The sequence below is a fragment of the Myxocyprinus asiaticus genome, chromosome 21 (assembly GCF_019703515.2).
Source record: "Myxocyprinus asiaticus isolate MX2 ecotype Aquarium Trade chromosome 21, UBuf_Myxa_2, whole genome shotgun sequence".
Lineage (NCBI taxonomy): Eukaryota > Metazoa > Chordata > Actinopteri > Cypriniformes > Catostomidae > Myxocyprinus > Myxocyprinus asiaticus.
The window spans coordinates 7450094-7464523 of record NC_059364.1 but is presented as its reverse complement, the minus strand read 5'-3'; the positions used below and the strand labels follow the sequence as shown (position 1 = coordinate 7464523).

Sequence of the window (14430 nt, the reverse complement as noted above, 5' to 3'; positions counted from 1 at the left end):
TCTCCTTTTTTTGTTCCACAGAAGAAAGTCATACGGTTTGGAACAACATTAGGCTGAGTAAATAATGACAGAGTTTTGGAAATTAAAAGCAAATTAAAAATGTTTGGGTGAAAAAAATGTAGCTATTATATATTATAATACAGTATATAGTAAGACATTTTTTGCTTTTGTGGTGTGTGTAAGATAGACACAAAGAAAAAGCAAGATGAGAACAGATAGAAAGACAGTGTTTTTGTCAGAAACTAAGAGAAAGTACGAGATGGGCCAGAGAGTTTCAATGGGGGGGTGGGGGTCAGTGTTAGCCCTGATCCCAGACAGCAAGAGTCTGTATGTCACAGACTAGCACACACAGACCACAAACATGAGACCCTCTTATTCATAAGTTAATGTGCATTCATTCATAAAGATTCTGAATTAAGAGTGAAAAGTGGGTCGTCATGGCAGGGTAATGGGTGATGAAGAGAATCATTGTCCTTTTTTATAACACTTTTTACTGTCACACACAGAGACAGGATGTACTACAGCTGCTCATTTACATGTTGAGTTTTGTAGTGTGGTCCATGTAAACATCAGTAGCATACTGCCAAATGAAGCAATAAGCCATGACAGGCCTTGTGTTACAGTGATTTTGACACGGATGAGGGGTGTTCATAGACACAACATGAAGCATGAGTTTTTCATTGCCATTGATGGGTCGACCCAGAGGAAAATTTTATTGCTCAGATGTTGCTCTTTCATACAGTGGTTCCAAAGACTTCTCAGTTATGTTTCATTTAAGTTTAAACTTTGTCTTGGATGTTTCTTCAAAAACTATCTAAAAAAGATAATGTCACTATCTTTTAAAGTGTTTCGTATTCGCCAAGTTGAGGCAATAGGTCACGTAACCAATTGTAAGTCATCCAAACAGTAAACCCCGCACCTGTGCAGCTAATGTTCTAATCACAAAAGAAGAAGAATGTTTGCAATATCATTGAACATTCTTGTAGTGCACAAAGAGTAAAATACACATTTATTCAATCAATGTTTGTGTGGGGGGACACTTGTGATTCTACCTGGGCAGGTGTGAGTCTGAGCGTTATAGAGGCAGCCATCACCTCTGTCTTTCTCCCTCAATCCCTCATTCACAAACAAGATGTAACATGGAAGGAGAGAGGGGTCAGTGTGTTTGAATGCTATTTGTCTGTCTGTGTCAGTCTGTGTTGTGTCTGGATGTACCTTTGTGTATGTTTTATTCAATAAATGAATGTAACACTGGAGAATGGAGTTTGTCAATAGCTCTAAAAATGGACAAAATAAAGAAAATTGGTCTCATAGAATCACTTTACTATCCACCTTTTTCCTAAAGGCGGATGGGTTCCAAGGTTGACGCCTGTTTTCAATTTCCTGTCTCCACTGTTTTCACTCGCATCGCCATATGTTCTTAGCGATCGTGTGATTTTTAGAAGATTAAATCTGTAAAAATTTCCCAAAATGCATGTGGCTCCATAGTGCCGACACTTTAGAGTCACGATGACTGTTTTTTGACAGTGCCTCACCAGTCAACTTTTAAGGAGTAGGTGGATGACGTGAAGCTATGAACCAAGGTGAGTTACGTTGATATCATAAACTACTTCGATTTGTTATGACAGACAACAACTGCACAAGTTGAGCCTGAAAAATTTTATTGCAACTAACCCTTAAAATGGTTGTTGTTTTCCATCTGGAATGCTCGTATTGGTAGTTTTACCTTGCTTCTACCGGAACTAATAAACATTCCAGCAGTTAGAATCATCATGGCGGTGCCCTGTGTTTAGTCAGGAAAACTGTTGATACCTACATTTTTGCAAAAGTATTTTTACATGGCTGTACGTTATTCGGCAGTTTCCTGGTGAAATAAACACTAGAAGTGCTACAACAACAATTACTTTTTTCACTTTCACACAAATCTTTTTTTTTTTCTCCCCATTTTCTCCCCAGTTTAGAATGCCCAATTCCAAATATGCTCTAAGTCCTCGTGGTGGCGTAGTGACACCTCAATCCGGGCGGCGGAGGATGAATCTCAGTTGCCTCCGTGTCTGAGACCGTCAATCCGTGCATCTTATCACATGGCTTGTTGAGGGCATTACCACGGAGACATAGCATGTGTGGAGGCTTCACGCTATTCTCCACGGCATCCACACACAACTCACCACGTGCCCCACCGAGAGCGAGAACCACATATTAGCGACCACGAGGAGGTTAACCCATGTGACTCTACCCTCCCTAGCAACCGGGTCAATTTGGTTGCTTAGGAGACCTGGCTGGAGTCACTCAGCAAGCCCTGGATTCGAACTCACGACTCCAGGGGTGGTAGTCAGCATCTTTTCTTGCTGATGTACCCATCTTTCACACAAATCTTGAGTAAATTGGCAGAGTATCATTTAAACACTTTTCATCATGTTACTCCCACTATGTTATCTTATGACGTCAAAACACTTTTACAAGCAGTAGCTCAGCTGATAGAGCATTTAACTTGTGATGCAATGGTATGAGTCCCGAAGAGCATGCAAATTAACACTTGATTTCAAAGAGTCATAAAGGGACCACAAAATGACGTGGTTGGTTGAGCAATCGCATTTTTCATCTCACATTTGCTTTTTATGATGCTATTGGTTAGGTTTAGGATTAAGGTTTAGGTTAGGAAGGTATTGGAAAACATTTAACTTGCTTTTAGTGCCACAAAGTAGACATTTCACCTAGGAACTGCTGTGATACGTGTAATGAACCACGTAATATCATTTTGCAAAAATGACGCCACAGTCACATCATTTTCATGAGATCAGGCTGAAATAAAGAGTTGTGCGTGTGTGTGTGTGTGTGTGTGTGTGGGGGGGGGGGGTATTTATCGATTCTGTTTCCAGTTCCACTCAATGATTCAGGTTCCTTCACGATTCCATTAACAATTCTTTTAGTACTTTTGATGAAGCACCTCTTTAGACATATTCAATCCTTATAACTTATTAGTTCGAGGGTAATTTATTAGTGGTTTTTACCGATTCATTGTAAAGAATCAGCTCATAAAAGTCATTTGTTTGCAAATCTGACTACACTGGTCACATTGAATATTTGTTGTTTTTCCGATTCCCTGTTTTTCCTCCGTTCTAAGTGGTTTTGTTTCTGTAACTCTTGACTCACCCTATCTCCTCCTTATCCTCTCTATCTCTTTGTAGTTTCTACGTGTCGAACAGGATAAAGAATGCAACACGGATTGTTCTGGAGCTCCTCGCAAGCAGCTTTGTGCATCGGACGGACGGACCTTCAGTTCCCGATGCGAGTTCCTCCGCGCAAAGTGTCGCGACCCTCAGCTGGAGGTCATCCGAGGGCCATGCAAAGGTTAGAGATCACTGGTCATGCATGAGCTGCTGCTTGTTGGGCTGATGCCCTCTGAGGGTCAGGGTCGAGGTGGGCAGGGTTAAATCCATCCAAGGATAAATGATTATTTTAGGACAAAGCAGGACACTGTCTTCTATACAAATCTATATACAATATACTTTCACAAAAGGATTTTAAAAACACATTAAATCAAAATTGTCCCCATTTACTTTCTTATGGTCTTATTGTTCAAGTTTCATCAGTGCATTGCTTTCATAATCTTTCCTCAAGATGTAAGAACTTTCTCCACCTCATAAACAAGTTTTGTTTTCTGCTGATGTCATCAAGGCCACATGGGCAGGTAAAAACATATGAACCAATTATATCATAGTCTAACAATCTATCCAGTCAAATCTTGATGAATGAAATAGAGTCCATCATACATTATTTCACTCGGAAATACATCACATTATGAAAGTAATATGCGTTAAAATGCCATTTCATGTTGTCTTTAAAATCATTATGAGAATTAAACAGGTAATGTACACTCACTGAGAACTTTATTACAAACACTATGGTCCTAATAAAGTGCCCGATGTGGTCTTCTGCTGTTGTAGCCCATCCGCTTTAAGGTTTGACATAATGTGCATTCTGAGATGCTATTCTGCTCACTATAATAGTACAGAGGTGTTATCTGAGTTACTCTAGCCTTTCTGTCAGTTCGAACCAGGCCATTCTCCACTGAACTCTCTCATCAACAAGGCGTTTCTGTCCGCAGAACTGCCACTCAGTGGATGTTTTTTTATTTTTGGCACCATTCTGAGTAAACTCTAGAGACTGTTGTGCATGAAAATCCCAGGAGATCAGCAGTTACAGAAATACTCAAACAGCCCGCCTGGCGTGAAAAATCATGCCACAGTTGAAATCACTGAGATCACATTTTTTCCCCATTCTGATGGTTGATGTGAAGATTAACTGAAGCTCCTGACCAGTATCTGCATAGTTTTATGCATTGCACTGCTGCCACACGATTGGCCGATTAGATAATCGCATGAATAAGTAGGTGTACAGGTGTTCCTAATAACATGAAAAGTGAGTGTATTATTAGGGGTCAATGACAGGTAAAATAACCTCATTTCGCTTAACCTTAAATTACCCCGGAAATTATATGGAGACTTCTTTTTAGTTGTTGTTTAATGTGTGTTTTAAACATTGGAAAAGATCTTTGTCAAGATGTTGATAGGGATCTTGTCAGTGTAAAAATAATTGTACTCATTCATATTGTATATTCATATGTGTGAAAGATAGGCAGTCATTTGTGGGGGCAAAATGCTGTCAGTACCGATAGAGGTCAAAGGTCCAACAGCTCACAGACACTCTCATTTTATTGGACTCGGCATGAAGACTGTCATGCCCCGTACTGTTTCTTTTTTTCTATGGAATTTTCCTTTCTCTCTGTCTTTCAATCTCTCTCGTTCTCTCTCTCTTTCCTTCTAGTAAGCACAATGTGTCATTCTTACATTGAGATTTAAAGGGTTTGAGAAAGCTATGGTCTGGTCAGTCAATGATTTCAAGGGCAGTGTTACGTGTATAATAGTATCTCGAAAGGACACTGGTTTCAGACAGCCTTCCAGTCACATCATGTCTAATCATCTAAAACAAATTCAAGTGAGCTTTAGAAATAACCCATCACATATTTAGTAACTACAATGCTTATTTTGTGGTAGAAAAACAGCCTGGATATTTATTAACTAATTTACTGCTTTCAGTTGCTTATTCAGATGGCAATTTTATTCTTTCAATCAACCACAAAATTGCATGCACAGGATTGTAGAATATCAAAGGCAGTTGAGAATGCATCTTCAAAAATGATAGATGAAGGCATTTTTAGTAGACAGGATCTGACGCAAATATTGGATCTGCCTTGAGGCCTTCCTAACTTTTTGTTGGTGATAAATAGAGTGAAAGAAAAGGGAAAAAGAAAGATTGGAAGATTATAAAGGGGAGAAAATGCAGGAAGCGTGTCAAACCTCAAGAGATTGGGAAATTTTGTGAAACTGAGCTGTCATATACGTAGATACTTCCAAAAATGAAAAGCTGAGGCTTGCCCAGTGATGCAACAAAGTTGTGAAAAATGTAACTTTATGCAATTGTGCAGCAACGCGATTCAGTGACTACCAATACAAGTGAATTAAGACACTGGAGCTCACATGATCAGTCTACTGTCAGATACTGTAGTCTAGTGTAGGCAGGACAGAGGAAAAGTCTTTTTGGCTATTTTATGTGTTCATCCTCTCATGCCATCCCAGTCTTAGACTGTTTTAGTGATTTGCCAAATGGAGAAAGTGAGTGAATGTCTCTGCTGAAATGAAATTTCAAGACTGGTGAGGCTTCAGTCTGTGGGTATTTCTGCCTAGCTGTATCAATGACACACACACACACACACACACACACACACACACACACTAGTGTTAAGGAGTAACAAACTATTATTAGAGACGCTACATTATCAGTTGTGTGACTGTAGTTTAGAAAATAGTGTCGCTTTTCCAGTAACAAGCTACTATTTCCACCAAGAAGCAGTATTGCACGACAAAACGCTACATTGCTGTTTTTTTGTTACACACAGCTTTACAGTCGAATGAGCCAAGGTAACGTTCTCAGCTAAATCGTCTTCTTTGTGATGTCAGCAAATTAAAATCTTTTTAGTAAGTAAAATGTTTTTCGACATGAACTGATTCAAGAACGAATTCACTTAAGTCCCTCTTCATAAAGGGATAGTTCACCCAAAAATGAAAATTCTCTCATCATTTACTCACTTTCATGCCATCCCAGATGTGTATGACTTTCTTTCTTCTGCTGAACACAAACTGAGATTTTTAGAAGAATATCTCAGCTCTGTAGGTCCATACAATGCAAGTGAATGATGATTAGGCCTTTGAAGCTCCACAAATTAGCATAAAAGTAGTTCATACGAATCCAGTGGTTTATGTCTTCTGATGCGATGCAGTGAGTTTGGGTGAGAAGCAGATCAATATTTCAATCTTTTTTACTATGAATCTTCACTTTCACTTTCAGAATGTGAAAGTAAAAGTGAAAGTGGAGATTTATTGTAAAAAAGGACTTCCATATTGACCTGTTTCTCACCCACACTTATCATATTACTTCTGAAGACATAGATTTAACCACTGGAGTCATATGGATTACTTTTATGCTGCCTATATGTGATTTTTGGAGCTTCAAATGTCTGGTCACCATTCACTTGTATTTACATTTATGGACCTACATAGCTGACATATTCCTCTAAAATTATTTGTTTGTGTTCAGCAGAAGAAAGAAAGTCATACACATCAGGGGTGGCATGAGAGTGAGTAAATGATGAGAGAATTGTAATTTTTGGGTGAATTATACCTAAGTCTCTGTTTTGTCTTTTTTTGAAGATACATTTTTAGTTAAATGCTGCTGTTTATAACTGTATTTTAAAAACTGTTTTGATTGTTTTGAAATTTGTTTGCAATTTTTTTTTATATTATTATTATTATTATAATTTATTTAATGTTTTTTGATGGATACACTGTATACATATGTTCAGCTTTAATGTTTTAACCCTAATTAAGATCTTTATTGTTTTTGTGCCAGATAAATACTGCTCTGATTTCTGAATTAAATGATATCATATGATCGTTATATATGTAAAAAGATTTTGCCCCCAAGTGAAGCTTGACTGAAGTTGAACTACTTTAAATTATGAGTAACTGTAGCTTGGAAAGCTGCATTATCAAAATGCCTTCCTCATCATTGGTACACACACAGGCACTCCAATCTGCTGGATACTGTCATTTCACAACCACTTAATACAAAAGGACAGAGAGAGAAAGAGAGCGATCTGTAATAGTTTTAACTGGTATACATATACAGTGACCAAAACATCTTGAATTCACATGTCATTGCAAAAGAAACCAGTCCTTATTTCCTGTTTCATTTTCTTTAGCCATTACCATTCTTTCCTTTCCTCCCAAAAAACACCAATGCCACATCAGTCAGAGAGAGAGAGAATGCCAGAGGACTGGCCTGTCGGGTTGAATTTAATGCACTCTCTCTGTTTTCTATATTATGCTGACAAGATTAGCAGAGCAATGATGGGAAATGAAGGTTAAGGTTAAATATAGCAAGGAACATTTTGAAGATGGAGAGAATTTGTGAACAAATGAATCATAAAATTTATAGTACATTTCAAGATCTCCTAAAATTGTTTCTCGACTTACACCTACATAGCGGCACCTAGATGTTGGGAGGACAGTTAACGTTAATTAAAGTAACAGTGATTCTTTCACAATAATACAACATTCTGTTGTTGCAATGCAAAACTGCAATAATTGAATAACATCTTTCCCCACACTTTATGGACTCAACCTTAAATATGCTGGCTGGCCAAAAAAAAGTCACATACTCTGATATTTCATTGGACCGCCTGTAGCTTTGATTACGGCATGCATTTGTCGTGGCATTGTTTCGACAACCTTATGCAATACATACATTTATTTCCATCCAGAGTTGCATACATTTTTGGCCAATATCTTGTACTGACGACGGGAGATGCAACCACTACATAAAGTCTTTTCCAGCACATCCCAAAGACTTTTAATGGGGTTAAGGTCAGGACTCTGTGGTGGCCAATTCATGTGTAAAAATTATTCCTCATGCTCCCTGAACCACTCTTTCACAATTTGAGCCTGATGTATCTTGGCATTGTCGTCCTGGAATATGCCTGTGTCGTCAGGGAAGAAAAAAATCCATTGATGAGATAACCTGGTCATTCAGTATATTCAGGTTGTCAGCTGACTTTATTTTATTGCTGCATAACATTGCTGAGTCTAGACCTGACCAATTGAAGCAACCCCAGATCATAACACTGCCTCCAGAGGCTTGTACAGTGGGCACTATGCATGATGGGTGCATCACTTCATACACTTCCTTTCTTACCCTGACACGCCCATGGCTTTGGAATAGGATCTGAACTCATCAGACCACATGACCTTTTCCATTGCTCCACAGTCTAATCTTTATGCTCCCTAGCAAATATTTTCCGATTAGCCTCACTAACAAGTGTCTTTCTTGTGGCCACACAGCTGTTTAGTCCCAATCCTGTAAGTTCTCTTCACATTATGCATGTGGAAATGCTCTTTCTTTCACTATTAAACATAGCTGTGAGTTCGACTGTCGATTTTTATGATATGACTTCACCAAGCATTTTAGTGATCTCCGTTCATGATCATTCAAGATTTTTTTCCGATCACATTTCTTCCATGAAGCTGACGGTTCACTTCTATCCTTCCATGTTTTAATAATGCATTGGACAGTTCTTAACCCAATTCCAGTGATTTCAGCAATCTCCTTTTCTTTGTTTGATGCAGGCCAATAATTTGACCCTTCTGAAACACAGTAACAACTTTTCCACGACCACGGGATATGGCTTCCGACATGGTTGTTTAAGAAATGAGAAGCTACACACTGCATCAGTTAGGGTTCAAATAATTGTTGCCAGCTGAAACATTAATCACTGCAATAATGATCCAATCATAGGTTCTTAAGTATCTGCTTATTTAAATCTAAATGGTGACTTCCTTTTTTTTTGGCAAGGCAGTGTATGTAACAGATGTTTTGCTGTCCTCTAAGGGTCTTCTCATCAACATTTGCTGAACTGATGGGTTTCATTAGTTTCATATGAATTAAAAGGGACACATTTCTAGTTTGGTGTAGAAAAAGAGGTACTTGAGTCCTACTGATGGGGCTGAGAGGGGATCATGCAACATAAAAGGTTGGAAAACACTGATATAGTATCATCTAACCTTGTGGATTTACTTGTTCTGTGTCTCCAGATACATCCAGGTGTGTGGCAGAAAAGAAGTACACAGAGCAACAGGCCAAGAAACTCTTCCCACAGGTGTTTGTACCTGTCTGCAATCCAGATGGAACCTACAGCGAGGTATTGTGATACTTCAGATAGATTTTACTCTCTCAGAACTTCAAATTCCCTCCCCAGTCCAAAGAGACAATTTATTTAAAGTAGGCTGCAAAAATGTCTTGTGCAGTAATCAAAATGTTTAAGGTTGTGGCATCAACTAAGCATGCACAGTAGATAAAGTTAAAGTAGATAAAGGTAGAAAAAATAGCCCTATTAAATTCAAAATATCAGATAAAGAGAGAGAGAGTGGAAAATGGTCATGAAAAGTTTAATTGTGACTGTTTAGGGGCAAAGAACCTTGACTAACATCATAACATCGGGGGGGAGGGGGGGGGGACTAATGAAAGTATATATATGACACCTTTAACTGCATTAACTGCAAAAAACTGCATTGTAAGAATTAAAAGGCCAGTATTTAAAGAAACCAATAATATGCTGTTTTTAACCACATTAAATGTTCTACATTTCTTTGAAGTATGAATTTAATACACAAGAAATTAATACTTTTAAGAAAATCTAGTTTTTTGACCATTGGCCATATGGCAACATTTCCCAATATTTTTTCCCCAAAAATTCTCTACACTTTTGTTTTCTTATCTATTTTATTTCAGAAAGTTTATTGGGAAAAAGTATTCCATCATTAGAACATAATGTGCACCATAGAGGGTTAAAGGGTTCATGACATACTTTTTAAATCATTTTATTGTCTTCTACTGATAATGTTAGTAAACCTTTTTTGCTCCATAAATTAGTCATTTATGACCATTTTTCATATTGTCTCTGGCCCTCTGTCTGAAATGCTCGTTTTTGGCCTCAGCACCTCCTTTAAACGTCAACATAAACGTCCATTGTTATGATTGGCTAACATCGTGCAGCCCCTCAAATTTAGCCATATTTGAAACTCAATTGTAAGAGAATGAAAAAGCTCCACAACATTATAAAATTAAATTCCAGGGTTTACACAACTAGGGTGGCCAGACATCTCGTTTTTTCCAGGACAGTCCCGTATTAAAGCACTTTTTCTAGTGTCCCGCCTTATTCTGAAATAAGTCCCGTATTATCCCTCTCCTAAAATTTCTCTATGCGGCTTTCTCAGTCACATGAGTATTCAAATAAAAAGTAGCAAAGGATACGGCTCGTAAAACCAATAAAATCACACCATGTTATTTAAAGTACATGACTGGATTATCCTATCCAATCACAATCCCCTATCAATAGACGTCCATTTAGTGAACTGATTAAAGAGTCAGTCTTGCAGGCCAGGCTGGAATCATTCATACCCTCTGACATTACCTGCCTCATCCTTCAATAACAGTTCCTTTACAAAGCTTGAATCGTATTATAACTGATTAACAAGCAATCTCCTCTGATATGAGCTGGAAAAACATGCAATCCACACTGATATGAGCCAAAAATAAAAACAGCACATACATAGCCCAAAGTATGGTGAAACAAGATCCACACACATTCAGTATCATCCTGCACTGAGGCGCACATAGTTGGAAACGCATCAAAACGGTCAAAGATATCCATCTAGTGCATGTTTTCATACACCAACAATTAAAAATAGCGCAGATGGGTGCAAGAAAAAACAGTAAGGCAGGGCAGCTAAATGAAACAGAATGGGATCTCCTTTCCAGAGTAACTTGACACCACGTCTTTTTAAAAGCGGTCCGAGATACATGACAATGGTCATAAACATCTGTGTAGTGCATTTTTGTATACAAAAATAATTCAAAATAGTGCAGATGGGTCCCCTTTGGTCTTCAGGAATAGCTGGTAGACCACACTAGGCCTGTCTGTCCTACTCTCTCTCTCTGTTTACAAACTGATCACCAATGGGCAGGGCCAAGGGTGTAATGATTTAAAGTAGGCATTGATGTTGTTGTTGTAGAGGTGATCATGAATTAATGAGCCCCCTAGTAACGTAGGGAAGTTGCGGAATTAGAGAACGAGGCATTTTGCAGCTTGGTTTCAGTAAATGCTTTTATGGAATTTTGAGCACTGAAATTTAAAGTGTTTTTTTTATTTTTTTATAGTAGAATGACCTCTTATATGTCAAATATCAAGGAAAATTTGATTCCTCATGACCTGACCCCTTTTAAGGATTTCACTGTAAATTCTCTTAATTTATTGTCTTTCTGCTGTATTTGAATAATAGGTTCAGTGCCACAGCTACACTGGTTATTGTTGGTGTGTAACACCAAATGGCAGGCCAGTCAGTGGTTCAGCAGTAGCAAATAAGAAACCTCGATGCCAAGGTACTGTACCACATCTACCTCCATGGATTATGTTTACTCTTTTATTCCACTGTGTGTCTTAATGATGTTTTCTTTGGTTTGTTTGCAAGAGAGATTTTCACATCATCAGTAATATTACAAAGTGACTCCAAAAAAGTAATATTAATGTTGATGACAGATCTCAATGTTTTGGCAACAGAAAGCCAAACTATCTCCATTTCTCTAGTCACATGCACTTTGTTCAGGAGTATAAATCAAGAGACTACGTCTTCAAGAGCTCCTTGCACAAGCGATGGCATTGAGTAATGCCAGAACACTCTTAATCCTAATCTGCAAAAATGTTCCAGCATAACAATGCCACATAACAAAAGCCACATGCAAAAAACTGCCCTAGAACAGTATTAAACACAGACACACACAAAACAAGCGAAGCTCTATCACTGCAGACCACGAGTTCTTGGATCATGACATTGTTGGCTTGGCTTTGCACAACAACCGCAACTTCACTCGAAAAAGACCAATTAGATTTAATTGCACATGCAACAGCTTAATCAGTTAGGTCTGGGGGAGCATCACAAAACGAATGTGCATTTGGCAGGCAAAGTGGCCAAGCTCAAACATTGTTGTTCTTTTACTCCAAGATAGTGTCATGTGGCTTTTACCCCCTGCAGCCTCCATAACATTATTCTGTTCTCTCATAGAGGTTCGAAACATAATTGAAATCGTAAGTCAATTTTCATGAATAAAATTTGTGCACAATCAACAGCTCTTGAAAAACAGATTTGCTCTGATGTGCAGGACTGTTTAGTGGTTTTAGAAACCCTCCAATTCTCTTAAATGTATATCTTCCAGCTGACAAATATACATTCTAGTTGTTGGTTTGCTAACATGTTACCAGGAGTAACTTGTGATTATCCCATTGGTTTTCAGGGTCCAAGATTGATAAGGTAAATCCAAGGGAACCAGGAAAAGCAGGTAAATGCCCTCAACATCACAATTTATAGGACTTTGATTAGTAACGCAATTGGTAGACTGCACACAAAAATTATTTTCTTAATCAGTATTTTTGTCTTTCTTTTTCCAGTACATATACTGTATCTTAAATATATAATATTTATAGTATAAAATAACAGGAGTGGTGGTGGTGTAGTGGACTAAAGCATTGAATTGGTAAGTGGAAGGTTGTTGGTTCAATCCCCACAGCCACCACCATTGTGTCTTTGAGCAAGGCAGGTTGCTCCAGGGGGATTGTCCCTGTAATAAGGGCACTGTAAGTTGCTTTGGATAAAAGCATCTGCCAAATGCAAAAAAATGTAATATTATATATATTTTCTAAATCAAGATAAAGTTACTTGCAAAACAAATGTGTTTAACATAAAAAGAATTGTTGTCAGAGAATATATATTGAATTTATGAAAATAAGTCTTAATATCTTATATAGTTATATACTGTATTTAATTGATCTTTTAAGGATGTTTACATATGTTTATTGGAAACCAAGACAAAAATAGTGATTAGGAAATTGATTTTTGTGCACTGACAAGTATGTTTTAGTGTGTGTGTGTCTACGTACTACGGGTTACGGCTTGTCATTCTAATATTTTGAGAATGGAGAGAACTGCTTCAGGGCTGAAAGTAATTGGTCGTATGTTCAAGTCGTTAAACAGAGAGACGCCATAATTACAGCCTTTGCCTTTACAGTCGTTAAAATGACATCGAAGGGCTTCACGGTTTTGTCTTAGTCCCACAGTGAACATTAACCACTTCACCTGGATGTCATTCCTTTTCTTTCCAGATAAAGACCTCTCTCATGCACTTTACTAACAGCATTGATTTTCCTCCTCTCATAAGACAAAACAGACCACCTGATCTCCAGATGAACCTAGTGTTTTTTTTTTCTCTCCTATATTTTAAGGGGGAATGTCCTATTTAAAAAATACACAGTTCTCGTGTTGGAGTTGAATTTAGGGTTGCCACCTTCAAAGTTGAAAAATACGGGACATCCTGTCCAGTGGCACAATTCGACCCGGGGGGGATGCGTCCCATTTTGAACATCTGGGCCCGGCTAACAAATACAGGACAAATCTTTTCATCTTTAAATATGGGATGATCCCGTATTTTATGGGACGGGTGGCAACCCTTGTTGAATCCATAGTAGGTGTAGTAGATGTAATTTCAATGCTTTTGTTGAAGCTGATATCTTAGAGATGTCTTTCGTACCATAAAGAGCTTGTTAATAAAAATAATCTTCTTTTGCTTACAAAATGAAAAAATTCCAAGTATACCTGTAAAAACAGATTTGCATATTTTAACATTAGTTAATGCATTACAAACTAACATGAACAAAAGTATACTGATAAATTAACACTACCCAAGATTAATTAATGCTTTATAAAAGTAATTGTTGACTGTTAGTTCATGATACCTAATGCATTTATTAATGTTAACAAATAGAACCTTAGTGTAGACTGTTCACACTTATGTTTAGAAATAGCATGTTTGCTTCTGATTGAGTGGGTAGTGTATGTTTGAAAAACATATGTTCTCTAACTTGTTTGTGCTTCCAAGACATTTGACCATGTTTAAACCGGTTCCACCAATTTTCTCCCGAAATCAGCACAGAAAATGTAAAAAAACCTGCAGATTCCGTCTTGGCCTGACAATATGTTGAGCTACACTAAAAGTCATATAAATAACAGAAAAAGATCTGGTGACAGACCAACAGTAATATGTTATCACTTCATCAGTGTACTGACAGTGGTCAGGGTTCAACTGCTGCTGTTTCCCAAGGATGCTGGAAGTGAATGTTTTCATAAAGGAGAGAGAAACACGCACCACACAAGAGAAAAGGGCAGTTTGTCTGCTGCCCTCTGATGAGTTAATGGTGACCTTGCT

At 37.9% G+C, this 14430-nt stretch overlaps 2 protein-coding genes across 3 annotated transcripts in view; one reads left to right on the top strand and one right to left on the bottom strand.

Annotated features, from left to right (window-relative positions):
• LOC127412197 (actin-binding LIM protein 1-like) overlaps positions 1-14430 on the bottom strand; it is a 232954-nt gene that overhangs the window by 19965 nt on the left and 198559 nt on the right. The window lies entirely within an intron of this gene.
• Positions 1-14430, top strand: part of LOC127412201 (SPARC-related modular calcium-binding protein 2-like) — a 52361-nt gene that overhangs the window by 12435 nt on the left and 25496 nt on the right. For both annotated transcript variants that reach the window (XM_051648393.1, XM_051648395.1), the window contains exons 2-5: positions 3189-3351; positions 9210-9316; positions 11457-11556; positions 12466-12510. In XM_051648393.1, coding sequence (XP_051504353.1) covers positions 3189-3351; positions 9210-9316; positions 11457-11556; positions 12466-12510 — 415 coding nt within the window. The remainder of the gene's footprint in view (positions 1-3188; positions 3352-9209; positions 9317-11456; positions 11557-12465; positions 12511-14430) is intronic.